This window comes from Esox lucius, chromosome 22 (assembly GCF_011004845.1).
Source record: "Esox lucius isolate fEsoLuc1 chromosome 22, fEsoLuc1.pri, whole genome shotgun sequence".
NCBI classification, from domain to species: domain Eukaryota; kingdom Metazoa; phylum Chordata; class Actinopteri; order Esociformes; family Esocidae; genus Esox; species Esox lucius.
The window spans coordinates 16,158,053-16,182,500 of NC_047590.1; the positions used below are offsets into that span (position 1 = coordinate 16,158,053).

The window sequence follows — 24,448 nt, forward strand, 5'->3', positions numbered from 1 at the left end:
ATGTCGTGCGCGCTTTCACTCGCCAGTATCGGAAATGGCTCTCCTACCTTATGGGGGGACGGGACTAACTGAAGACGGTCCCTGGGAAATAAAACAATGGAAGCCATTTATTTCCGATGGAAGAAATGTTTGGCGAGGCTAAGCCAGCGGGGAAGCGCTGGGCATTCAGACCCTGGGTGGGAGATCATGAGAGGGGCGGGACCTAAGTCTGGGAAAGCAACATTTTGTTCAAATATTAGTGGCTACGGTCGTGGGGGGGGGGATGTTTTGAACAGGGTGTGCTAACAATGGTTGATCGCGTGGTGGATTTGAGCATTTATTGAACGCACAGTGAAAGCGAGCCCGTTGACCATAATGATGCTTGTCAATGTTGAGCGAGGGCGAACAGCGTTTACCCATTTGCTGAAACTATGCAACTATGCGCCAACTGACACACAAACCAGCGGAATCTCATCCGGGGTGCTGAGGCTACGTACGGGAGGGCTGAAGCGCCCCTTCTTCCCATGGCCATCATAGTGGTGTGATTGGCTAATTGAAGCACTTGTGCTTCCACTCCCAAGTGGATTGGCTGTCTTCTTGCTGGCAATTGTATGGTGAGCCAGTCTGATTGAAGCTAGCATGGTCAGACTAATAATTGCTGCTATAAACCTTAAACATTAGCTGAACAAACTTAAACAGGCAGTCCAGGATTGTAAGCACACCAAATTAATTTGACATGTCACAAAATTTCTGGACATATCATGCAAAATAGGTGGTGAAGTCCACAAACGGATGATGTAATCCATAATTGAATGATATAGGACACAAAAACCGGGCCCCATTTTGATTCCTGCTCATAAGTATCCCTTTCCCAACCTTAAGGCTGAAATGAGAAAAAACCTCTGAATCGCATCTTTAAAACATTCTGGATGAGAACGTGCTAAAATGGAAGTCCATGTTGAGAGATGGGACTGTAGTGAGTCTAAAGCTCAGGAATGACCCTCCTCTGTCTCAATCTGTGATAAATAGCTCGCTCTACGTCGTCCTTACCCTTCGTCCATGCTGCTGGAAAAAGAAAAATGGCCCCCGGAGAATTCCACTCCCGGGCTGTGCTTCCGCGGCAAAATGGTCACGGGCAGATTGGAAAATGTGGGGGAGGGGAGGAGGGTTCTTCCGAGAGCAATACCAGAGACAAAACAACAAAGTTTGCATGGAAGCTGTATAGGACACTAAGTGGAGCTGGGCTGCCCGCCCATCTCCCCTTAGAGGCGGCGACACAGGAGGACCATTTGCCTACTCAGCATATGCAAATCTCCCATGACCCTCTCCGTGGTCATGTGACCTCTGAAAAATGCAGTGCATAGTCATTTGTAACCACTTTCTCTTACAAAGAGAGGTCAGAGCAGGGGGAGAATGTGTCAGTGTGTGCAGGCCATCCGAAAGAGAGAGAACGTGTGTAGTGGACGTTGTTTGGTTCACAGTGCTTGACTGATCAGTTACCCAAACTTGCTGAACTGAACTGCTAGCTTCCAAACCTATACAGGCTTTGGCAGACTAACACTGTCCAGGTTCTATACCGGATCTGTAACACACAAACACCTGTAGAGTGAGTATGGAAGTTTTTTGGCATTCTAATGAACATCAGCACCTTCCAGAGGTAAACTAAAGAAACCTTCTGCAAACGAAGAACTGTTTGAAATTATCCGCACTATTGCTTAGGTGTAGGCACCAGGTAAAGTTTGGGTGAAGGCATCTTTTCTAATTATACCAACTTCCAAGTTCATACAGTCGATATTTGTTCCGTTTACGTTTAATTGAATCGGTCGAAAGGCTCTCCGCTTTTATTGCTCACGTGCACGTAAACGCAAGAATGAATACACGTGGAAACACACACACAGTTGGAGCAACGAGAAACAAGAGGAGCGAGTGGGCGGACGGCGCTGTGTGTATTCAGTTGTCTCGACTCTCGCTCTCACTCTCTCTCTCTTTCCCTCAATCTGACGCGTTTCTAATCGGCTGAGCACAGAGGAAGCCGAGCCAGCGGTGTTTATGAGACGGAGAGAGATCCCTGCGCTAAAGATCTTATAAACGAATGCTGTTTCTGAGATGCTTATAAATTGCTGCTGCCGCCATATCTGTATGGTTGTGTAGGCTAATGCTTTCTAGAGTTAGCGGAGCTCTCACTGGCCTTTGCTTATTTACATATAACTCCCAATAGCAGACTGCGTGCTACGTAAGTTTAGATGAGATGAACCTAATTTGAAGACAGCCTCTAAAAAGAGAGGGTGACAGAGAGCTGAATAGAGATGAATAGGAAGAACTGAAAGAAAGAAGAACATAGAATGAGTGATAGATAGAAGTGGAGAGTGAGATTAAATCAAAGAAAGAGGGATGAAGGGGGAAGACTGGTCTTGAATGCATTAAGGGGCATGTGATGACTGACAGAGGTCAGAAGGTCACTGGGATTAGGGTAATGGTCCATTGATAATAACATTATTAGAACATTAGAATTGCGATGAAGCCCAGAGCCTAGCGTGGCCTGATGGGTCTGGCTGGTGCTAGGGTTGGGTGGATGTATGAGTCATTGCTGAAAGAATAGAACTTAAGCCTTTCCTTAATGAAATAGAACTGTCAAATGAGTTCAAATCAATCTCAATGGCAACTGCCACCAACACATTTAATTAAGGTATGCTTTTAATCACCAACTGTCCCTATTAAATCTGCATTGGTCTGCTCTTTGTAGAATACAGGCACACATCCAGAGATTTCCCCACTCCGATCTCAAAGTCTTGTCACTCACAGGCCCTCTCCTTTCCTACCTTTCATCACGTCTTTTAGGGGATAGCAGATGGTAGCTGTTACAAACCAGAGTGAACAGCTCCGACACACGCATTAATGTGTACGTAGCCATACTTAAAGCCTTCTGCCTCACACTCAACTCCACCCTCTGGGGCAGGTAAACGTGTGTGAATACCAATAGATAATTGTTAACCAATTGGTTAACTTGCCTATTCTAATGTAATTATATAAGATAAGCCAAGTATGGAATGAATGTCGGTTTCTGTCAGTTGTCACGCAACACGAGACTTCTCATACACACTCCGACCACACAATTCACACTTCACCTCAGAGCCCCCTCCCCCACTCTCTCTCTCCACTTATCTCCCCCTCTCTTTGCTTCTCTCGCTCTCTTATAATACGCAGCCAAGGGCCCCTAGAGACCGGCACTCTCCGATTTCCTTTGCTGAGCAGAATAATGCGATCCTTTCAGTCAGGCTCCCTCCCCCGCTCTCGTCTGAGATTGCTTGCAAACACCTTACCCACACTCTCTCTCTCTCCCTCTCTCTCCCTCCCTCGCTCTCTCGTGCCTAGTGCTGCGGCACCGCACTGCGTGGCGTCCTGAAAGGCCTCGGCTGAATTCATTAGTTTTGAGATTTTCTTCCCCTTCCAGCTCAAAACTAGAAAATGTGCGTCTCTCCACTACAAGCGCTTTACGCGCGCTGCCTGGCCCACCCCCTGTCCTCGGTCTTGAGAGACACAAGCACACGCATTTATACGCGTGAGATTGTGTTTGTGTGTGCGTGGCTTTACGACAGCAGTAAAAATGTGATGCAGAGCGCGTGCATGCTCCCCCCCGCTCTGCCCTCTCCTCCGACTCTCAACAGATGCGCCTCAGGAACAGCCCTCGGCAACCGCCAAGGCCTCCTTTATCTCTCCCTCCCTCCCCGCAACGCCGTGCTCCAGCGCCTCCAATGTCACAGCTAATAGATAAGCAGGGGATTAGCCCGCGCGCTACCGCCAATCTGATGAGGGAAAGGAAATAATTACCCCCGCTAATGTAATTTATAGTTTTTTAATTAAGTAGCCTACACACATTTCCCTGAAAAAGACCCAGAGTGGGAAAAATCTAGCCAAAGGTTCACTAATTGGAGTGGCAGAAGAGAAAACATTACCGGTTTGCATAATTGATAATTCTAGCCTAAATCTCTCTAAAATATATATTTATTTTTTATATTAATGCTGGATATGGGTCATGTCTACCTGATAGGATCGTGCTAGCACACATATATAGACCTGTATAGGCTTGTTAAAAGGCTTATAGAAAATATGAAATATGAATTATGTACTTACACTTAGACATAACAGTGGGTGTAAAGCAACAAGATATAAAGCAAAGGTTTATTTTTAAGAATGGGAGTTACAAATGGCCAACTCAGATTAAACAACATCCATCTGATGCAAACAGGCTCTGCTACTGCTTGTCAGTGCTATAATCAGGCGCTGGTATGCAGGAGCAGATTGTGTCAACTTGTTGGCAGTGTTTGTTTGGTCTGCCTGCGTGTAAAACATGGATCTGGATACGGAACCACAAACCAGGATGCTCGCTGTTGTATGACTAGCAGTCTGGTGCACGAGCACAAACTCACCACAGACAGAATTCCTCCCTATTTTTAGGCCACCTTATAATAGGGTACTCTAGACCTATTATTTGAAAGCAAACGTTATTGTTTTGGGGGACAAAAGTGTTAAATGGGAAATATTCAAAAGTTTGACTTTAGGCCTACTATTAAAATTAAAAATACAAAAAACGAATAGTAGGGTACGCGTCTGCTGTAAATGTTTTAATTCATTGTTTCAAATAATAATTTTCGACAAAATTTATCAGAATTACTGACATTCTGCTATTAAACTTTCTCGTCGGTCGTCTATCTGTTTGTATTGATTTATAATCTCCTCATACTCGCTTTGAACACTCGCAGTACATAATTCCCACCTTAAACCACCCTGGACTAGCTAATATACCGGCCTCGTTCGGTTAGGGAAGATGAGGACCAGACAAGTCGCGTTACTGTTTAGAAGCAGCTGAGGCGACGCTATAGGATCACAAAACATTTGGGGCTTAGCCCACCCTCCCGCCCCGCCCGGGACAGAAAGTACCGGGTTTTGAATGTACACGCGGAAAAGTTAGATGTACACGCTAGCGGCCTACACGTCTACATTGTAATAATGCGGGATCAGAATTATAAATGAATAGATCAGGGGCTATTTTTTTTTAAAATATATTATTTTTGTTCCATTTGAGATCCGGGGCTATTCATAAAAGATCCCCGGACACCAAGGGCTAACGACGCCACTGATAAGCAGGATTCTACACAATACCCCTTTTAATGGCAACAAGTGCATTAAAAAGTAATGATACAGCGAATATATTTAGTTTTAGTAAAGATTGCACAATATCTAAGCATTTTCTCCAATATTTCATCACTCCTTGAACCAACCATGATAGAATAAACCCAGTCTCAGGAGAATTTATAACATAGTAGCCTACACAAGGCTGTCCTAGCCGAATTTGTATGGTAGTTACGTTAAGGTACATTACAATGTAATTCTAACAGGTCTACTTAAAAAAGTAGCACAAACGAGAAGTACAAGATCTACATTTATTGCGAATGTTATTCGTAATCAACGTCTGGTGAGTTATGAATAGGAAATATTTTAAATTTGAGGGGCATTTTTGCTATACGTAGAAATTTCGGGAGGATTTTTGTTGCGTTGTAAGTATGCTGGCTTTATTAGGCTACTGAACATTTATAAATAATCTACTTTGAGACAGATGTCCAGCAAGCTAAAACACCTAGCATATGACTACTTATATCTGACTACTTTTGTTGCAACCGATATCCATGCGTAAGATCATGGCAAATAGGCAGAACTTTGAGTCTGGTCATAGATATAATCAACTAAGCTATAAAATATTATGATGTGGCATCTGGTTTGGTTATTTCCATTATTAGATTAATAAAAGTGAGACAACAGCAAACGAGCTGGAAGCCAGTTCCCATTTGAGCTAGCAACGTATATTTGACTTCCGCTCAATAACCTAGTTTAATAGCAATAATACGAATTTGCCAGCAACTAGAATAGGCCATTTAACAGCCAAAGTATATATTCTTTTCATAGGTGTGCTGATCTCTTCGTACTGGTATCCTTAAAAGCAGACAATCCGTGTATCACAAGAGATAGGCTACTCGTGATCAGAAACCCTGAAAGTGCGTTTTAAATTAGGGCGAATCCTACTTCATCCGCCCGTTATGCGCCTCGTTCAGATCGCTTATCATTGCACTTTCCTTTACTCATTCAAAATATGTTGCTAGTTTAAAAACAGCCCTGACTTCTCAAATAGCCAATGCACGAGCCCAATTTTTATAACCCTTATATTAACAAAACATGCTAATATATGCATGGCTATGCCTTCTACTTAATTTGCCCAGAGTAGTTGTTTAACTTTTCGAGTGGCAACATTTTCTTTTCTAATAGCTCTCCTATGCCACAGCATTTTTATATTTACTTCTACATTACTTATATTATCTTCTAATAATTTGTTGTTCGGAAAATATTCTAACACGTCAGTTTCAACTAAGTGCGCGCCCGTGTGGGCTCTCGTCGCACACCATCCCAACTCGCAAAGTAGGCCTACTCAGGTCGGACAAAAAACGTATGGGTTTAGAGCCACCGCTGTAATTTCCTGCAAAAAATTAAGTGCTTCAGTGTCTTTCCCTTCAAAAGTATTGCGAGACACAAATACATTTCGGTAAAATGTACGTGTGTCTGGGAGAGCTCCTGGGAATACAATCGTTGCAGCAGTCTCAACGTCCACTCCCATCTGTGTCTTTACTGACAGTGTAATCACCCAATTGAGCGCATTCCGTGCGAGAATGTTTGGTATTCAGCATCTTGATCAGATCTCGGATAATGACATCAAACTACCGAATTAAATCCGTAACGATACTCGTTTTGTCGGAGTACTCGGCGCACCCCTAATTCCTATACTAGCACTACTCTCCCCGTAGCAATCAGAGCACTTTAACAGAGCAGGGCTGACGATCCAAAGTGAAAATGCCCTTTCTCGGTGCGTTCATCCACTCTGCAGCATTGCGAAACAAGTACGACAAACACAACGTACCGGTCTAGAAATCCGGCAAAAACATTAAACGTTCAAAACATGGATCCAAAAAACCCAGCCCACAATGCCTTCTGCACAAGAATATAGGGAAGACTGAATGAGAGCGTTGTATCTCTAGACAAGAGGATCCAAGAAGGAAGGTTATTAATAGCAGCAAACGTGAATAATAGAGTATTTTTCAGACCTTTATTAATATGATGCTACTCTCCAAAGTAGCTAGATGATTCCCGGAATCAAGAAGGAAAGAGTCTATTAAATGGTCACGTCATGTACTGTATAGTGTTCGTCTCTACAGTAGGCCTATACATCCAGGTCTCTCAGTTGTTCTTAATCCTATAGCAATGTCGGCTATATTGTATTTTCATTTACAATGTTGATGTGATAAGAGGGAATTAACGGGAAGCGGGAAGATCTGAAAATATACACGTTTGTGGAAACCTAATAAAGTTGACATTGTGAATAATAGAGTTTCAATGTTATTGCCATTTATTTAAAGGACATTTTTTGTAAAATATAAATACAAATGATAGTATATTTAATTACAAAGTTTAAACACATACATCTCAGAAATGGACCAAAAAAAAAACACAGTTGGAAGATACAGTTACTGAAATGGTCAAGTCCTTATTTACAAGCTCAAGCATGATTCTTGCTCTTCGATCAATGCGTTATGTAGTATCTTACAATTAATATATTACAAAAGGAATCAATATCTTAATCCATCATTGCCGTAAATAAAAGACAAATAAAGCTAGGTTTTTGGACACAATGTCAAACATAAAAATCCCCAAATCTTTGGGATAAACCATTAGTGCTAATTCTTCTGTCAGGGTTCTTTTCTGTGTCTACCCACAAAGTCAGACAGACAGGTCAGTTAACCTCAAGCCACATGCATTGCCAAACCATAACCTTTAACCTCAGAGGTCAACATTCAACTCTAACAGATCCTGACCTGTACACAAGCCTAGTCTAACCTAGTTCCAGAATGTCAAGCCAAGCAGTGGCTGAAACCACAACCTGTCAATCAAAATATAAAAACATGACAACTGGAGCAGCAGTTAGACCATATGGAGGATATACATATATTTATACATATATTTATATATAGAACAAATAAAACTCCGCGGGATGTGTATACATAGATATATATATTTGTACAAAAATGAAGTCCTTTGTGTGGCGCTCAGTCCATTCCATTTAAGGGATACTGTCCAAAATGTCAATGTCCAGTCGTTGCAGGGATGATACGCTATATACACTTCCAGCAAGCGTGCATGTGGCTTAGTCCCAATTATCTTCACCTCCTCCTGAAAAAGTGGATGTGTGTTCGCCTCCAACTCACAGATTTGAAAGGAAACGACTGGTATTGGAAACGCATCATCCCAACACCAACACAATTCCAATGCTTCTTAGCTTTGTGGAAAGCAGAGAACGAGTAGAGAAGAGGGATGTGGTTGAGACTCGGCCTCTGTGTGTCTCAGGGTCATAAGCGGGCCTTAGCCTTGGCCCGGGCCACTTTGGGCTCCCATCGGCTATCCAGGCACTCGAGAGACGAGCCGAGCAGCGCGGCTAGCTCCGAGCTCGTCTCGACCAGGTCCAGCAGCTCCTTGCTGTCGGGCAGGAAGGCGGCCAGCTCGTCGGGGCACGAGAAGAGTTGCGACAGGGAAGCCTGCTTGTAGAACTCCGCCTCTGCAATGGTGGCCACCTCCAGGTGGGCAAAGGCTGCCCTGAACGCCCTGGAGGACATCCGGAGTCTCTTCAGGACATCTGACAGGAGCAGCCAGTTTCTGGGACTGTGGTGAGGGAGAGAGGGGGGAGAATGGGTTAGCGCACTTGTGACGTGACCGCCCTGGGCTCCGGCTACTCAGCACGGGCGGGCGTAATCACGCGGCTGGGCTTCCAGAGCCGCCGCATGCGTAAACACGCCGACGCTGTCTGAATAACCCCTACGCGAGGGCCGATGTGTGTAAGCCAACAAACGTATGCATGTATGCGTGCTCAAACGGGCGCTGGCCAATCGATAGCACTTGAAATGGTTAGCTGCATAGCGCTGGGGCCAGGGAGCGGCTGAATGGAGAGGGGGGAGGAGGAAGGGGGGGTGGAAATATGAGCGCTGCCGGGAGCCTCTCTGTGTGTGTGTGTGTGTGTGGCAGCGCAGGCCGGCCCCACAGCCCAGGAGAGCCATTAATACTGCATCAGCCAGGAGGGGGGAGGGGGGGGGAGAGCAGACTGAAGAAGATTACACAGAACAACTGGATGCAGCCGAAACGGGGAGGGTGGGGGGGGTCTAGGAGAGGAAGGGTAGGCATGGGTGTGAAGAAGACTGTGTGGGAGGCAATTAGCTAGCTGTCTGCGTTCGCGCACGTCTCTAGCTAACGGCGGCCTGCCGCGCTGCTGCGTAGCTGTAATTTCCATCTCTCTATACCCACCCACCCACCCCCTCCCTCTCCCTCTCCCTCTCCCTCTCTCTCCCCACCCTGTCTCCCTCCATCTCTCTCCCCCTCCATCTCTCAATCTCTCTCCCCCTCCATCTCTCCATCTCTCTCCCCCTCCATCTCCATTTCTCTCACTAAGCCATTCTTTCTCTGTCTCTCTCATATCAGAGCCGCGCACATTATTAAAGAGCTCTGCGCTTCCAGTCCCTCTCCCCCTCACTACATCAATCATTTCCTCCCGTGGCGACCCCCCTGGACCCTTTGCTAGCCTCCCGGCTAATGACCCCCCCCCCTCCCCCAACCCTGGTAGGTGTGACTAATGACTTCATCGATACGCCGGTCATAATGATTCCTCCTCTCGCCTGCTTAATTACACTCACTGGAAGACTGGAGGGGGTGAGGAGAGGGAGGGAGAGGGCCGTGTAGGAGACTGGGGAGAATGACGACGCGTTCCATTCTTGCAGTGGCGGCTTGGTTGCGTCGCTGACTGCAAAGCGAAAACCTATTCTCCCGCTTTACGGAGTCAGACAGACACTTACCCCTGTGACAGGGACACCTGGATGTTGTAGCAAGGGAGGAGGGGTCGGTCGGAGAACTCGAACTCAAACACCTCCCTGTGCTCCTCGTCTTCCTCCTGTCCTGGACCGGGTGGGTTGGCCAGGATGTCGTAGGCTGCTGGGTCCTCACCCGACTCTGCAACACACACACACACACACACACACACGGTTCAAACACAACTCTGGAGCAGTACACGCACACAAGTTGTCTGGAACAGTGGAGACGGACCGGAGAGTGCTACACCCTCATCCCAACTCCCCCACCTGTACACACACTGGTGTTCCTCGAGCTACATAAGGCAGGCCATGTAGAAGCCTGTGGCGCGGGTCAGGTCGAACACAGTTCAATCACCCTCCCTGGCCAACGAACCAGAACACTGCACCGGAAAATTAGCCTTGATTTTCTCTGACCACCAGTTATACACATTTACATAAAAGGAGGGCAGTAAAAAGATGGCGGAATTCTTCCAGCATGGTAACGGCGAAGTGGAATGTGAGTACTGTCAAAACATTTCCGTGTTCACCAAGTGTTGCCAGTGACTTCCGGAAGTAAAATCCACCATGTAAACCTCTTTCAGATGAGTTCCCGCGGCGGTGAAAATGTGCACGTTAATCAGAACTATGAATACCAAAATCATTCTGATTACAGGAGTGCGCTGGTTCTGTTCGCGGCCACCTTGTGAAAATGGTTTAATATGGCCGTTTGTTTGGAATTAACATTCATAAGGTCCGTTTGTCCCTCCCTCTCCCTCCCTCTTGATGGCATGCAGCGTCCAGGTGTTGCCCTGGGGCTCCTACAGTTGCTCCACTCAGCCCACAGGCCACAGTATGTGGGTGTGTGTGTGTGTGTGTTGAATAATGCAAGTGTGGAGCGATCATAGCCCTCCCCCAGTCTCTGCTTCACAGCGCCGCGGAGGGTATTAGCATGTTCTGGCTGTTCGTCCTCCCTGGAAGTCAGATGTCCTCCCGCTCGTCTGGCCCAACCCAGGGGGTGCTCTCGGGGGCCAATTGACAGTTTGGAGGACGGCGCGGGAGGGAAGCAGAGGGGAGGTAGCGGGAGGATTAATTAGCCGCTTTAAGTGGGTGTCTACTAGGCTCTGTTGCGTGATTTCAGTTCTCCTCTCGCTATTGCCCCCCCCCCCCCCCCCCGTGGCGGCGGTGCTTAAACAGACAGTCCCAAAAATAGACGACAAACTGGCAGCGAAAAGCGACCTCACATTCCAGTGATTCCAGGACTGCGGCGTGGAGGATGGAGTGGGAGGGTTGGATGGAGAGATGAAAACAGGGAGGAGAGTTTGTTGTCCTGGAGAGGAGCCCATTCCGCCAACTTGATAAACACTAGATTTTCCGTCTTTTCCTTTCCTTTCGCGTGCGCTCTCTCTCGCTCTTTCTTCAAAGCATCAGCGCATCCCAAGTTAAAACCGAAGACCTCGCAGCGCGGTATCGGGATGCATGTAGCTCAGTTCGGTCGGAGCGCCGTGCCGGCAATTCAAAGGTTGTGAGTTCGATTCCCGCCAGGGCCATCAATATTTATCGCGTGCATTAAATATGAGCCACTTGTGGTTTGGAGGTAGGAGGGGTAGAGGCATGAAAGCGTAGCTCGCTCCATAGCTGGGAGGTAAAATCTATGAGATACGAGAGCAGACATGATTCTCTTTCTGGTTTCGTCCTGTCCTGGTTCGATGCTTGTCTCCTCCAAGACGACTCCCACAGAGATCTGCCTGAGGGTCTTCTCGCTTTGCTTTCTGCTCCTCTAATCTCTCTTTTCTTGTCTTCCATGCATGTGCGCGTGCGTGTGTGTATACTCACCACAAACGGCACTGCCGTAAAACTCCCAGTAGATTCCTTCGTCATCATCTGCACGCCCCTTCAGGTCAGCAAAGTACTCTGGAGAAATGAAAAGATAGGTTAGAACTGGAACGCAGCAGAGAAGGAGAAAGATACCAGAGAGAGAGATACACACACAGGTAGAGAGTGGGAGAAAGACAGACATATTTGTGTTAAGAGACATCCAGCTCTACATGGTTTGGTTGCTAGAAACAGGGATGAAAAGAAAGGAAAAGTATAATAAGGAAAGCCACAGCTGTAGATGAGAGGGAAAGGGGACATGAGCCTCCCTCGACACACACACACACACACACACACACGCACGCACGCACGCACGCACGCACGCACGCACGCACGCACGCACGCACGCACGCACGAAGCACCACGGCGTCCGTCTTTGTGCTCATGTGCAGACACGCATCTCTAATCAGATTTCACTCGGGAGCCTGGGAAGCCGCTAGAGACAGGCGCTCACTCTCAAACGCACACAACCCCATTTCAAATCGCCGGGCGTTCCCTACGTACGAGGCGGACAGGTTCAAAAAAAAGAAAAAAAAGAAACGGCACCGGCTGGTTGGACAGCAGGTCGCTGGATTTGCATTCCGAGCGCGTGCGCCCTAGCCCGCGTACGGGGACCCAGGGGCGACGGCGGGGGCAGCTGTGCGGGGGCTTGGCATCGGGGCGGGTGGCTTGGCGGCGCCAGCGGCAATGGCAGGGGCCACTCCGGGCCAGCTACAGCTGTTCAGGGATTCAGCAGGCAAGCCTCATTAAAAAAAAAAAAATCCACACACACACACACACACACACACACACACACACACGCACACGCACACACACACGCACCGCCGTGCAGCGAGAGAGAGAGAGAGAGAGAGAGAGAGAGAGGAGCGCGACAGAAGGGAAGACGCGGATGGAAGAGCGAACGGGGGAAAGGTGCGCTGGCTGTGCTGGCTGCTGATTAGAGCACTCCCGGGGAGAGGGAGAACAAGGAGGAGGCGGAGGGGAGGGAGTGTAAATCAGACGGGCAGACAGCGTATCCAGACAAGCCTTTTGATTTACCACGCTCTCTCTCTCTCTCTCTCTCTCCGTCTCTACCTCCTTCACGCTCTCTTTCCCTCTCTCTGTCTTTCGTTGCCTCTCTAACGCCTTTTTGCTCACTCCGTTTCGCCTCTCTCTCTCTCCCCCTCTCCCTCTCCAGCGCTTTCACACTCCGTCTATTTGTCGCGCTCCCTCCTTTTCACACTCCCGCTGTCGCGCTCTCTAGTTTCCTTGCGCTTGCCGTGTCCTTCGCAGGCTCTCGCAGGCTCTCTCTCTTTCACAAAGCCCGAGCGTTGAGATGGAGAGAGGAAGGGAACAAGAGCTTGATAAATCAAGTGGAAAGCTTCGTCTCAAGCCTCTTTCCTCCCCCACCCCCCCCTCCCCCAGCCCCGTCTCTGCCAGCGGCGAATTAGGGGAGGGCCGGCCCTGACTGGGACGTGCTACGGGAAATACTGGCCAAAGACACTTTGGCGGTGACATTTTTAATACGGCCGTTACCGCGGCAGCGCCGCTGAACTGAAACCAGCGGGTGATCAATCGGAAACGCTGGCTGGTTGTATACAGCAGTGTAGATAACTGGGAGAAGGGTTGTGACGTCTTTCTGCAGTGTGTGCGTGCGCGTGTGTGTGAGAGAGAGCCCTCCGGGGGAAGCGTACAGCACTGTGGCTCTAAATGACAGGCTGGCTGCCACGGCTCGGCTGCGTAGGGAAGCAGACGTTTTAAATGCTAAGTGGGAAGTGGTGATTAGAGGAGGAGAGCGGAGTGGGAGAGAGGAGAGGTGCTGGGCTCTGATTGCCTGCCCCCCCCACCCCCCCACCCCCCCACCCCACCCCCCCCTTCCAGAAGGCTCACTGGGTAATGTGGGTCATGACGGTGCAGCGCTCTGCTCTCAGGGCTCTCCGTGTCCGTCCGTGTGTGTGTGTGCGCGTGTGTGTGTCTCAGCCGATACATCTCGACCTCTGCCGTAAATCACACGCCGGGCGTGTCATCCGTCCACACCTGTACTTGCAGCTCGACACGTAGGCCGGCGTGCGGGGCGGGGGTATGGTGTCAGATTAAAACCACTGTAATCTGACATTGCTACGGCAGTCTGGGATGAGGAATCTACCTCGCCAAATAAAGAACGGGATTAGGGAAGACATTCCCAGAGAATCCCTGTTGGAGGCCCAGAGAGGCCAGACGGAAGACAGGGGGTGTGTGTCTCTCTCTCTCTCTCTCTCTCTCCTGGTGGACAGGCTTATGTAAAGTAGCGGCACTAAAATCTCACTTGAGGATGAGTGAAAAGAGAGGTGGAGAGACAGAACCAGAAAGGGAGGAAATGTAAATCAGGGGAAATGATGTTTGTTTCCATGCCAATCAAGTCTCACCTATGTCATTTAACAGAAATGGGAGGGACAGCGACAGGGCAGTAACGTTAACGTGCACCACCGTGGCTTTGAACACAGCCAATAAAGTTTCATCCATTTTCCTCTTTTTTTTATCCCCTTCCACCTAAATGGATTGGATTTGTTGTGTTCTCACTCGTGCCACTGAAAGGGCTTTATTGGCATGGAAACAGATGTTTATATTGCTGAAGCTAGTGAAATAAACAATAAACCAGAAGACATTAACAATGAACATTACAAAGAGTTTAGGAATAAGGGAGGTGCCCCCTGCCACAAGTGAGCGAGGGGAGTTCATGTTGGGTAAAAGGAGTGTGAGAGGAGTGCTTGGCAATCGCTGTGTGTGTGTGTGTGTGTGTGTGTGTCTGCGCTAGAGCAGGGCTGATTAATAAAGCCCTGAAATAGCCGTGAAGGAGGAGGACGGAGGGAGGGAGGGATGCTGGCTCACTGCGGTGTTCTCAAGCACTCAATGGAACGCTGTCCTCTACCCCCAATTGGTATATCTGTCCAAGGGCGCACGCGTGTGTGTGTGTGTGTGTGTGTGTAGGCCTGACCCTACACTTCTCTATAGCGGGGCGGTGTACATCCTATGCCCTGGTCCTCATTTCAAGTCAACCTTATCATCTTGGCTCTAAACACAGGCTTACCCCCCCACACCCCAACTCACACAGCTGTTGCTAAGTAACCAGATAATGGGCTAAACCCGGGCGACTCCCTTGGACGATAACAACAACCCCCCCCCCCCCCCCCAGAGGTGTGCTAACGGGCATGTTCTCACCGGAGAGGAAGCCGTCCATGGCGTGGGAGTGTGTCATGCGGAGCAGGCTGCGGCCAGAGTAGGTGGCCAGGGTGGGGTCGGCACCGTAGGACAGTAGCAGGCGCACCACCTCCAGGTGGTCATTCTCCACGGCGTCGTGAAGGGGTCTGGGGAAGGGGGACAAGTGTTACGGAAAGGCCAGGGCCAGCGAGAGTGTTTGTGCTGTGAGACAATGCCTTGTGTGTGTGTGTGTGTGTGTGTGTGTGTGTGTACCTGGTGCCGTCCTGGGCGCTACAGTTGATGTCAGCGCCGTGCTCCACCAGGTGCTGAGCGATGGCCAACCAGCCACGTGCGCACGCCTCGTGCAGGGCGCAGTAGCCGGCATTGTCGCGGTGGTTGACGTCGCACACCTTGTTCTCCAGGCAGTACAGCACCACTTCCTGAAACCGGGACAGAGGGGGCGGAGTTAGCAGAAGATCACAGGAAGCTGAATGGAACTAGGCCCATGGGGACACAGCGTCCCGTGGGATTCAATGACACTTAAGGAAGCGATTATCGCTAATGTTATCCATAGCCGTAGCGCTTTCAGAAACGCGGGGTCAATTTGATGCCAATCCACGGCGGAAATTAGGACACGCTGATCGGTTTGGCCGGTCGTGTGTATCTAAGGTCAAACTGAGACATTTCTTCGTATTCTAAGAATTTATTAGACGATCTGTACCCAACAGACTTCGCTGCTCCTACCCTTCTGAGCCCCGTTTAGCCAGGGGTAATATCAAAAGACAGTGTCAAAAAGAAATGGAACTGGGATTGGTCCGGAGAACTGGATGTGTGCGGCTTCCATTTGTCATCTTGTCGACCGGGGCAGTGGAAGGCAAGCCATTACAGGAACATCCGCTCAGTTTCCCATCTCTATGCAAATGCCGCGGAGTGTCCGCCAAGCCTTTCATATTTCCATAAGTATTTTCAAACGGCGGCCTGGGCAGCTCAAAATAGCCCAGTCAATCTGTCCCTCTCGAACTGGTCCATGCATATTCTACCAACATCTGGGTAATGGATTTGGATGGCTGTATGTGATGGCTCTGGCAGCCCAGTTATGGACCATCTCCACAAAGGCCGCTCAGTTTTGCTCCTAAAAACCTGGAATTATGAGCCACTGGAGAGCACGTTTGAGCCGGAATGTCTCCTACCAGGCCAAGCATTTAACCCCGCAGCAGGAAAGCAGTGTACTGCCCCCCACTGCAACTCAGTGAAAGGGATGAAACAAAATCAAACTGATGGGTGAAACTTTCAAAACTGAATATCATTTCTCCATCGATGAGTGATTGAAATCCAATTCACTTTCATTCTCACTTGACCCTTTCTAATTTGTTGGTGCCTGGCCCGAGTCGAAACCGCATGGAATTAAAACGGAAATGGAAGGTTTGCGGTGGAAGTTTTGCCGACCGAGGACTGTCAAAAACAAGGAGATCATGTGCCAACACAGGCGGAATATGAATGCATGGACCTTATGAGAGATCTCCCTGAAATATGGAGTCCAACAGTGTTTATGGTCCAATCCGGTCAGAATGAGAATGAGGGCCAATTAGACCGCAAGTCAACAGCGGTCTCTTCCCCCAGTCATTGTGATGGATTGTCTGTCTGCTCATTTACCTGTGTCAGTCAGAGCTACGCCGCATGGCTAGCATAAAAACACACACGCACGCACACGCCCGCTCAGACAAACAGATGGAGCCAGGGTAGCAGAGCCGGAGAGAGAAGCAGGAGGGGGAGGGTGACGGAGAGAGCGAGACTAGCTGCAGCGCTCCACAAAGAGCAGAGAGACATTAGCATTCAGCTAGCGTAGTGCAGCTTTGACGCGCCCTCTCTCCCGACCTGAATTCAGAGAATCCGTTCACGCACGGCTCCCTCCTATCGTGATGTGAGCTCTGCCGCCAGCGCGTACGCATACACACACCCACCCACCGACCGCATACACAGAGACAGACACACGTGTCGTGTGGCTGCCGCGGCAACAAATGAGTCCAATTTTGCTAGCGCCAGCGCAGCGGTAACTTAACTAGCACTAAACAGCAAGAGCTGGCAGTGGGCTTGGCGTGCCTGGCTGAAAACAACATAGACCATACAGAGCAGAAACAGTGTTCAAACGACCAGCATCCGTCAAACGACTTTCCAAAGGGCTCTTGTCAAAAACCACAGCTCCAGCAGCGCTCAGCAAAGACCCTACGTTTCCTCTTCACCAGTCCTTTAACGCCAAGATCTTCACCAATACACACAGTCCTTAAAGCCAACTTCTTCCCCAGAAACCTCTTCCGTAACTCAGTTCTCCACACCGAAACACGCTCTCCTCTCCAGTCTGATCTCTTCAGCAAAACACACTTTCCTTCAGCTCCAAGTCTCCAAGAGGTCTGTGCTTAGAGCCAAGGGCGTTGTTGGCCTCCAGTCTGAGAGCTGCTTCTATGCGTTTTTCTGTCCTGTGGTAAGGTCATTTCTAACCTACAACATTAGCTGGTAGTTACCATAGACTAGAGTCAGCGAAACTACTGCCCCTTTTAGCCACCTGAAACCAGATATACATGCAGCTCAGTCACGATGATGGAGCCAGCATTGGCTGAACTGTTGTTTCGGTAGGAGATGGATTTTTTTAATGTCGCTCCTGAGAAACACTTTTTTGACCTTTGAAGTAATTTTTATATGGTTCTGTTTAATGTGTTATATTTGTTTCATTTCATTACCTTTATTTTATTAACATTAGTGCATGCCTGAAATATATTCAGATAAGACTTAATTGCGCGCACACACGCACATCCTCACTGAACAACCAGTTGCAACACTCAACCTACAAGAACGCGTGAGTCATGTTTATGAATCAAATGATTGAAACACATGGCGAAAATGGTTGTATAACCAGCATCTATATGGTAAGTGGAGTTCAACACAGACAAACAGAACACTTAGACCTTACGTATTTTTGTTGGTTTCAATGAACTGAGCAAATCAGACCCAGATGCTATTGTATTCATCCCTATGGGAGACCATCACGTTAACCAGACCTGAACAGATTCTTAAACAGTCTGAGTGAACTATGTTCATTTATGGAAAATATTATGGCTCCTTTTGGTGTGGCTATGTCCGTCTGTGTCAAGAATCACAGCAGCGGACCAAAGCCTAGATACCTTTTCTTACTTCCAGCAGACTAGTCAGTTGACAGAGCTAAGCGGGGCGTTAAACACACGATAAAGCCAAACTTTAATGGACGCAGTAGGATGAGGAGAAGGAGCACGGTTTTACCTCTGCGGTAAAACACCCCTCCCCCTCCTTTGATAGGCCTCTTTAATCTCTTCCTCCTCAGGGCTGATGGTCTTCCAGCACACGGCAGCAATCAATGCCTACCCCCCCCCACCCCCTTTACCCACCTCCGCTACACACGGACTGTTAACCCCTTCATCACCCAGATACCACATCAACCACATACCGCCCGACTTCCTACCAGGTTTCTAAAATGAATAGCACAGACGAGTCTCAAAGTAGTGCTGGAATACTAATGCGGGCAAGAGGGGGATTCAAAACATGGAGACAGCAGTACTAAGCTTGAATAGTAGATTTCACAGTTCCACTAATGTCACATTTAAAAAATCCAAACCTAATGATATAAAGGAATGAGATTTCTTTTTTGAAGAATGCGTTTGGGAAACCAATAAGCACCCCAAAAACCAGAAGGCTCTCCTTCACTTAGGGAAACATTACAACAGCACAGAGATACACTAAGAAAAGGGAACGGTATGTCAGAAGACAGCTCAATATGATTGAAAAATCAATACAATCAAATCCTGTTGGGGGAAATTGGAAAAACACTTAAAAACAACAAACTAATCAAAAACAGAAGATTATGATAAACCATTGCTCAAACTATTTGGGACATATAACAAAAACCAACAACATAAAAATACAGGATGATATACAAAACTTTGAATCAGACAACCACAATCCACTGGATTCTCTGATTGCATTGAAAGACCTACATTGACCTAGATTTTTGCATTGAAAGGACAAAATCCAAAACATCCAATACAAGAAGGCCAGTGGTGTTGACGATATGCTATACAAAATGTAACATGTACAGACCGCAAATTAAATCCTCTGGGCGTTCTTAACCTCTTCAACATTACCTTTGCCACTGGCATCGTCCTCAATGTATGGAACCAAGGTCCGATCATCCCAGTCCAACAAATGTGACTACGATAATTACCAACCTCTGGAAAGTCCTTTGCGCAATCATCAACGGCAGACTCCCAACATTTCCACAGTAAAATCAATATCCTGAGCAAATGTCTATTTGGCTTCTTACCAAAATGCAGAGCGTCGGACCATGTATACACCCGGCACACACTAATTGACAAACAAAACAAAAGCAAAGTCCTCTCATGCGTTCTTGATTTAAAAAAAGTTGGACTGAATTTGGCACGAGGGCTGGCAGTAAAAATTATTGGAAAGCGGTGTCAGGGGGAAAACACACAATACAATGAAGTCAAAGTAAACAAACAATACGTGGGCAGAAAAAATTGGCCATAAACACCAATTTCTTTCCTCAGAGTAGGTGGGGGGGCAACTTGAGTCACACTCTTTTCAACATTTATATTAATAAATTGGCGAGGGTACTTAAAGTCTGCAGAACTCTAAATAAAATATCTACTGTTTGCAGGTGACCTGATGCTTCAGTCTTCAATCAAGGGGAGCCTGCAGCAGGAACTAGATCTTCTGCACAAATTCTGTCAGACTTGGGCCCTGACAGTAAATCTAAGAATATAATGATTCTCCAAAAAAAACATGAATTCAAGCTAGACACCATTGCCCAAGAGCCAAACAAAGAATTATACCTAGAATTCTTAAAATGGGACAAACTCCAAATAGTACATTGTAACACCTCAAACGATTCATGCAGAGAAGATTTAGGACTATACACAATAATGACCAAAAGGGTGAAAACAGTTATTCGATTTCACACCCACCTCAACAAAGGGCGATCATCAAACCTTCACTATCAAAGCTTTTATCTACAGACAGTTCACAAACAGACCTTACGGAGCCCCAGGACAGAAACATTGTTAACTCCCCCCGAAAAAACCCCATGAGAAAACAAAACTATTTGACACTGGAAAGAATTAACCAAAAATAGGAAGAAAATGGAATTTGATCTTGCCTTAAAATGAGAGCACAAAGCGGCAGATTATCCAACCCACTGTGACTGACACCAAATAAATAAAAACCTGACTGTGTACTCAGAGAGCATGGACTTGCAACCAAGAGGTACCACTACTTACACATTGTCCAAAATGAGGTGGAAACCGAGCTGCACTTCCTAATCTCCTGTCTAACGTATGACCATATTAGAGACACTTCTCCCACAGATCACAAAGACCCACAATGAATTTGAAAACAAGACTTGAGAAACCTCCTTATCCATTACGCGAAATGTGCAATCACAGCAGCAAGATTTGAAACCCTTTGCCATGAAGAAAGGGCAACCATTTCAGAGCAAATATTGTAAACATAATCAATATTTAGTGTCTCTCTTTTCATGAACACTTAAAAATACTTGCAGATTCTTACAAGACTGTGTGGATAAAAATGTAACGTGAAAATCCTTTTTCTTTTTGAGATGAGAGTAATGTTTGCTTTGAATCTGGTTTCCTTCCACACTTCTGTCATTTAGCCTAGTATTTCAATATTTCTTATTTTCCACTTGCTTTGGTAACATCCATGTCTCCCATGCCAATATAACCCTTGTAATTGAAAACAGTTAATTATCTATGTCGTCAATGATTTTACAGGTTTGCTTTGACAACAATACTGTTTGTGGTAACACCCCACGCCAATAAAGCCTTTTGAATTTAATAAATACATAGTACATATGCTGGAGAGATTCCAACCTGAGACAATGCCATTTGTCACCTAGCGAGCTTTTAATTCTTGTTTGGACCCCAGGTAGAACACCCAACACAGGCAAACAAAATGTTCCATTGTGTCCTGAACATTATCTAGGCTGGTACCATTCAAAAAAATCAGGAAGTGAAAGCCCCAAGCGTGTGGTCCAGAGCTCTCCGACTGGTGGTTCTAATTTTACCTCCTATTCACCACCAGACCAGAGAAAGCCCTGTGCATCACACGCCGCAGTGGAAAGGAGCACTATGCCAGATCAAGGAAGCATGTTCCTCTGAGTCTGAGAAAAGTCTGAGAAAAGAACACTTGTTCTGTGTCAGCAACACTGAGGTAATGGCTACATTTATCTACACCATGTACTGTATACTTGAGATGTTTTCATATGTAAAATGGGATTCCTGTACCCAATAACTGCAAGGCACATTATGACGCTGAAAACTGTCAAGTTGTGTTGGGGAGAAAATGTCAAAGTCATATTTTGGAGAAAATAAACCAAACCCTAACAGATATTCCGCAAGAGGTCTGTCATGTCTGATCTCGTCTTTGTCAATAAAGCAGCTTGTACCCAGGGAACCCACCTGCGTTTCCTTCATTATTGACCTCTATTTAAACCTTAACTAGTGAACAGTATGTGTGTTTGGGGCAGACAGGGGGTGACAGGGTGCAGGGAGGCGCACAAGAGAAGTGGGAATATAAAGAGACAGGGTGTGTGTGTGTGTGTGTGTTGGGGCAGTGTCTGAATTGCTGTTCCTCCGAGGTCAGTCACGAGAGGCAAGGGAATAAAGGCCGTGATAACACTCTACAGCAACACCCTGGCACATGGTCCTGTGTGTGTGTGTGTGTGTGTGTGTGTGGAAGCGCATGAAAGAGATAGCGTGAGCATGTATTCACAGGACATAGGTGTTTGCTTGCCTTTATGACTGTTTTTATTGAATGTGCACAAAGTGTGCGCGCGTGTGTTCGAAGGTCATTCGTGTGAACTCATGAGGAAGTAAAAAAAACGACAGAATGGGGTTTTACGGGCAGGCATGTGTGCTAACAGTCAGATGATTTTGACATGTAAGCATGTGATCAACTGTGGGCAAATGACTACAATCAGGTGTGTCCCTCCTGCTGTGTGTGTATGTTGTTCCCCCGGGCAAGTAAGAGAATGAGCGCTGACTCATTTACAACCCCACCTTATTAACATTGAACAGGTACACACCCTCGGGAAGGACAGAGACTGAGAGATGGAGAGCAAGCGAGCGACCACTCGTGTGGCGCGACGTGCATCACAAAGGCTAAACGCACATGAAATATGCAGCGATCGTGTGAGAGAGTGCGCGCGCGTGTGTGTGTTGAGAGGCTTGACTGCAAGAGAGACAGCCGGCGGAAGCCTTTTAGGGCTGTGTGTGTGTGTGTGTGTGTGAGAGAGACAGACTGTCGGGACCTGTTCTTACTGTCGCCCCATTTCTAGATGTTCTGCGCACCTTTCAACAAATCCTTCCTTCTACAAACAGTGAAACAATGACGGAATCTAGCTCACTTTAAAACGACAAGAGGCCAAATGATCATCTGAAAGACTCACTGGTCGACTAACGCAAATAATTTGAATTAATATCATCCACATCTCAAAGTTGAAGTGAAATGGTGGCTCCCTCCCGGTTACAATATTAATAAAAGCACCGTAACCAAAAAGGTTTCAGAAAATCTCGGATTGGGTTGTAATGGCGCAGTGTATCATCTGATTAAGGTGGTTTTAACTAAAAGTTCATCAGAATATATCACGGAATATCTGTCAGCCAGAAAACAGCTAAACCGATACACACACTCAACATTTAAGTCATTTGGCAGAAGTGAATCAAAGTGAGTACATTTTCACACTTGACATCCTTTTTGCAATATACGCTGTCTCCTCTACGATTTGAAAATCCCAGCAAATGTCAACAGTTCAGGCAGAGGCAAACAGAACAACAACAACAAAGTTGAGAGGCACCCGTACACCGAGATCACGTCTCATCGCCCTGCTTTCCTCTCTCATTCCACTCCCAAACAGTGTGCTCCAAAGCCGAGCGCAAACACACCCGACTCACCGCAGATACACATCGCACGCACGCACGGACGCGCACACACACGCACACACACACACTGCCAGCTGCCTCCTTATTCCCAGATGGGAATCATCACAAAAATTGAGATTCCGCACCGAAGCCGGAGTGGTGTGTGTGTGTGCGCGCGCGAGCACGCGAGAGTGTGACGTTTGTGTGAAATCAAAGGCAGCACTAAAGTGCTACAAGTGTGAAGAACACACGTGAGAGAGAGAGAGATCCCGACGGAGCTGCGCAGTTTTTCTCTGCTGACTGGAATTTGTTTTGGAGGGAAAGCAGGCAGCCCGCCGGGCGAGACCAGTGTGTGGAGTGGAGGAGGAGGAGGAGGAGGGGGGGGGGGCGTGTCAAAAGCCCGGCCTCGCAGCCCTGCCGTATTTCATTGTCGTCCTCCCGCACGTTCGCTCCCCCTCCCTGCCCCGCTCTTGCTCTCCCGGGCTGCTCCCCACCCTCTTTTGCTTTCCATGCTCTGTGTGTGTGTGTGTGTGTGTGAGTGAGAGAGCCGGCGGCCCCAGGGAGCTGCTTGTGGCTTATCACACGCAGGCAGTTAGAAAAGCGCTTCCTGGCGGGGGCCAGCTGAAGGAGAGAGGAAGTGAGGGGGAGGAAAGAAAAAAACCCAAAGGATGGAAAAAAACAAGACGCCGTCGAGTGTGCGCGCAAACAACACGGCGGCCATGTCTGGCGGCGCCGCGCGGGGAGAAAGAGGGAGGGAGGGTTGGCTTGAGGGGCCGAGGGGCTTAGCGGAGGGAGGGGGGGGGGGGGGGGCGTGGACGCTGCAGGATTAAATCTACCCTCCTCCCCCTCTCCTCGCGCAGGAAATCAAAGAGCTCCGTCTGGATCGCATGCCTCACTGCCTCTAGCGCGCGCGCACGCGCACGCACGCACGGCCTTGACTGATCACCTAGGCACATTATAAAGCCATTAGAGTGGAATTACACACCAGTTGGCTGCAGGGTTTTACGTTGGCAGCGCTGTTCTCTCTCACCCACAAAACGGCAGTTAGGTACATCTATTTGTTCCCCGTCTTTATAGGTGTGTCGCCCATCGGCTCTTAACAGCCTGAACCGGTCCGTATCCAGCGCTCGCTCTTTCCCAAAACGTACCTCGCCGAGCCATAAAGGTTCAAGAGCGAGAGCTGACGGGGAGAGCTTTAACGCCGGAGCGTGTGCCCGGGAATAAAGCGGAAAGGAGGAAACGGGGGCGGGGGAGGGGCGGAGAGAGCAAGCCTTAAAACCGAGTCCGAACGAGAGAGGAAGAGCTTAGCCAAGAGAGCGCCGGAGAGAGGAAGCGGGAGAGAGACAGGAAGAGAAAGAGAGAGCGGTATAGAAAAAGGGAGAGCGAGCAAGCGGGCACGGCCTGGACTGGGGGAGGGGAAGTCGCTGCTGTGTGTGTGTGTTTGTGTGTGTGTGACAGAGCGCAGGCGGCGGTGTGATAAACCGAGGCAGGCTGTGCTCCGGGGTCTTTGCCAAGTGAACGAGCACATCA

The 24,448-nt window shown here is 47.9% G+C and overlaps 1 protein-coding gene across 4 annotated transcripts in view; it reads right to left on the reverse strand.

Annotated features, from left to right (window-relative positions):
• Window positions 1-7,416: 7,416 nt before the first annotated feature.
• The window catches only part of bcor (BCL6 corepressor), a 44,097-nt gene continuing 27,065 nt past the window's right edge, over window positions 7,417-24,448 (reverse strand). For all 4 annotated transcript variants that reach the window (XM_034289662.1, XM_034289663.1, XM_029116567.2 and 1 more), the window contains 5 exons: window positions 15,213-15,379; window positions 14,961-15,106; window positions 11,745-11,822; window positions 9,918-10,071; window positions 7,417-8,736 (listed from right to left, as the gene is read on the reverse strand). In XM_034289662.1, coding sequence (XP_034145553.1) covers window positions 8,427-8,736; window positions 9,918-10,071; window positions 11,745-11,822; window positions 14,961-15,106; window positions 15,213-15,379 — 855 coding nt within the window. In that variant the 3' untranslated portion in view covers window positions 7,417-8,426. The remainder of the gene's footprint in view (window positions 8,737-9,917; window positions 10,072-11,744; window positions 11,823-14,960; window positions 15,107-15,212; window positions 15,380-24,448) is intronic.